The sequence below is a fragment of the Aplysia californica genome, unplaced genomic scaffold (assembly GCF_000002075.1).
Source record: "Aplysia californica isolate F4 #8 unplaced genomic scaffold, AplCal3.0 scaffold00367, whole genome shotgun sequence".
NCBI lineage: Eukaryota > Metazoa > Mollusca > Gastropoda > Aplysiida > Aplysiidae > Aplysia > Aplysia californica.
In genome coordinates, this window is record NW_004797637.1 from 198,355 (window position 1) to 202,038 (window position 3,684).

At 42.5% G+C, this 3,684-nt stretch overlaps 1 protein-coding gene across 3 annotated transcripts in view; it reads right to left on the reverse strand.

The window, feature by feature from the left end:
* LOC101856590 overlaps window positions 1–3,684 on the reverse strand; it is a 21,553-nt gene that overhangs the window by 5,903 nt on the left and 11,966 nt on the right. For all 3 annotated transcript variants that reach the window (XM_005103301.3, XM_005103300.3, XM_035971052.1), the window contains exon 3: window positions 1,235–1,316. In XM_005103301.3, coding sequence (XP_005103358.1) covers window positions 1,235–1,316 — 82 coding nt within the window. The remainder of the gene's footprint in view (window positions 1–1,234; window positions 1,317–3,684) is intronic.

The window sequence follows — 3,684 nt, forward strand, 5'->3', positions numbered from 1 at the left end:
TCTCCCCGCCCACCCCCTCCTTTTTCCTCCGTCCCACACCCTCTGTGCAACGCCAAGGGCACGTCACTCTTCCGCTTCTCAAAGCGAATCAATAGCAACAACAACAAAAAAACGAATCAGAAACTATGTACCTAGTTTTTGGAAAAATTAACCGGAGACCTAGTTTTGGGCTCGTATTCGGTTATTCGAATAATTTATTCGGTTTCTGCCCAGGCCTATTTGATAGAAGAAAAGGAAAAACGACGAAATCCATCAACTCCCAAAAGCTGGAGTCCCAAGATAAGGAATTTGATATGGAGAGATTGAATGCTATTGCCGGACATTGAAAACTGAGCTGAAAAATTAAAATAGATAATATTATACTTTAGTGGTTTTTATGAGAACCCTATCCAACCAGTCTCAATAACACTTGATTCTCAAACAAGACAAGTGAAAGCCGTGCTTTAGTCTACCTTAGTTTCTTTCCAATGCTATTCTAATTGTAATCTATTCCGGAAGAGATATGGTCGTTAGGATGCAACTCAACCACTCATCGACGTAATTGACCTGTGAGCCCGAAGGACTTACGAGCAGCTTTGCCCCTCCCCCTCTCGTCTTTCTGCAATCCGTAGTCTATTCAAATTCTGTTATTTTGTCTGTCTAGGTCTGTGTTGCAGTGATTTGACCCTTTGACGCTCTTTTGTACTGGAATGTGGTATCTGTCTCACACAGGTTGGCTCGAGAAAGAAAGAAACAAAGAAACAAAGAAAGAAACAAACAAACAAAGAAAGAAAGAAAGAAAAAGAAACAAAGAAACAAAGAAAGAAAGAAAGAAGGATAGAAAGGAAGGAAGAATAAAAGAAAGAAAGAAATGAAGCCAGGTATCTCTACATACAGATAACAAACTTTGGTGGCGGCGTTTGTGTTTTAGTGATTAGGATACTGGACTCGTTACCGTGAAAATGCTGGTTCGGGGAATCCAGACTCAGCTTGGCCCGACGTTTTGTCCTTGGTAAAAGCACGATACACGAATTCTCGCACTTCACTCGGTCCTTTCGGAGATGGTAGTTAAGTTCGGAGCTTAAATAATTTTTTTGTGTCGAAACAGACATAAAACCTATACAATCTCGCATGTTTAAAAGAAATTATAATTTTAGGGTTATCAATCTCTGCCGGCTAGCTGTCTCAGACTTATTTAAAGAATACAAATCCCGAAGTTAATTAATTAAAAGCATTGTGGTAGACCAGGTAGTACCTGATTCTATGACAGCGTGGTCGTCTGAGCTGACACTCACGTCAGTGGAAGACTCGGCGACGACGTCCAATTTGAAAGAAACCTGGAGATAACAAAGGGAATAAAATGGTACAATGTACAGGGACACTGAGGCGGAGCGGTTAGTGCGCTCATCTCCGAAGCAGAAAGTCCGGGTTCGAGCCTCGGTTCGGACACGGATATTTTTCGCCCCCTCCAGCCCACCCAGTAGTAATGGGTACCTGACTTCGAGTTGGGGAAGTAAAGGCGGCGTGGAAAGGAACTAGCCACCCTATCACAATATGCCGAAGGCCCAGGAAGTTGTCTCACTAACAAGGCAGTAGCCAATGTCCGGATCGGATGCGGGAACAACTTTTTACTGGGACACATTTTAAGATGCCTGCAAGAGGAACAGGATCTCAACAGACATCGACTTACAGAATCCGAGGATAGTCGGCTGACGAGAGCAGCCAATGGAAGACGGAGGTAGCTGCCGGCCTCAAGATGATGAATAAGAAAGAAAGGGCAGTAAATAATGTACTTGTTTTGTTTGAGGTAACAGATGCACATCAACATTTTTGTTTTGTTTGTTAGTTTGTTTGTTTTTCTGTTATTTTTCTTCTTTTTTTTAAAATGATGTTCAGCAAAAAGACACAATAATGGTCAGGACATGCTGGTGAAAAGTAAGATATGCAGGCAGACTGGACATGATAACAGACATCTAGTGTTGGGGAAAGTAAGATAATAAAGTTCAATTGACTGGAACATTAGAGGGGACGAGAGGAAATAGGACCTAGAACTGTTGCACTCTAACTACCATAGACACTTTTTTAAAAACAGAAGAGAGATTATAATGATAATATAAAAAATAATGATAATAATAATAATAATAATTAATAATAATAATAATAATAATAATAATAATAATAATAATAATAATAATAATAATAATAATAATAATATAATAATAATAATAATAATAATAATGATAATGATGATAATTGCTTAGCGCACATTTATGCCCAAGAGAACTATCAAAACGACACAACAAAGTAGAAATCATCCATCACTTCCTTGCGTCTACTGGCACCGACATCGTTAGACAGACATCAGCCAAGTTAGCCACATGTGCCACCATCACAGGGAACAAAATGTGGACGTTTAGAACACAAACACTATCGTCTATTTTGACGGTTAAACCCAGTGTCCATTGGGGGATCGGTTCTCTAATACAAACCGATCGCACGACTCGTGGCCTTAATACGGGGTGCCCACTACGGATGGGATCGGCCGATCGGGCTCGGTCGCCTCTAAAACAAACGTGATTGTTTCCTCAAAAACAAACGTGTTTGTTTTCAGTTTCAGGCGACCGAGTTGGGCGGTCGGCCCGATCCAGCTGTAGGGGCACCCCGTATTAAAAACAAACGCGTTTGTCTTTGAGGGTCACCGTCGGCGCGTCGACTCCTTTCGGTTTTTGCCACGATGGTCGCTTTTCGCTTCCAAATATGGCTAGCCCCTCCTACCAAACCGAACCGAACCGAACTGAACCGAACCGAACCGATCGTGCCAACGAGCACCGGGTATTAAGTGCCAATGAGCACCGGGTATTAAGTGCCAACAATCTCTACTTGGAGCTTGAAACGACTAACAATTACTCTGTCTTCATGCCTGGTTTGTCCCCTTTGTCTCAAACTCTCCCGAGCAGCCGTCCCCCCCCTCCCCCACACACTTCAACTCTATCCCCGTCTTTCTCTGTCCCTTACCTCCCCTTGACTCTCCTTTTACCTCTCTACCCTTCCTCACCCTCTTCCTGTCGCCCCGTGTCTTTATTTACTTCATTCTGTTCCTTTCTTATCCCCTTCGCCCACCCCACCTCTTTCACCCGTAATCTCTTTCTCTCCCTTTTCCACTCTCCCCTTCCACTCTTTTCTTCTTCAGAATCTCAAGTGTCTTTAACGCTTTCTCTTCCACAATGTCCCTGAAATTGAGTCCCTCGTACACAAACATTGTGAAAGCCCTGCTCATGGCTTCTACTTCAACATGCTTCGAGAATAAAGTGAACACTTGAAGAGTTTTCAAAGCCCTCTTTTCCACTTTTCTGAGTAGGCCGTGTTTTCTCGGGCCCTCTCCATTCTCTGTTCCACTCTGACAAACACTTCATGATCCCGGATGCATAACAGTCAATAGTTTTTGTTTTCGTGTTTTGTCTACACGAGTAAAAGAAGGGCGAGAGCACAAATGAATAGATCACTGAAGAAAAGAAAGGGCGGTCCCGCTGCGAGCAGCCGAATGTGTTGTACTGTACGATATAAGAAAACAGTTTGAAGACAAAGTAGCTGGGAAAACTACCAGCGGATAATTTGGCTATCGTGTACGTGCACACAGGAGAAAAAAATCAGTTCTTTTAATTTGGCCGATTATAGTCTGATATAGGGAGAATAAAAGCTGGAAGC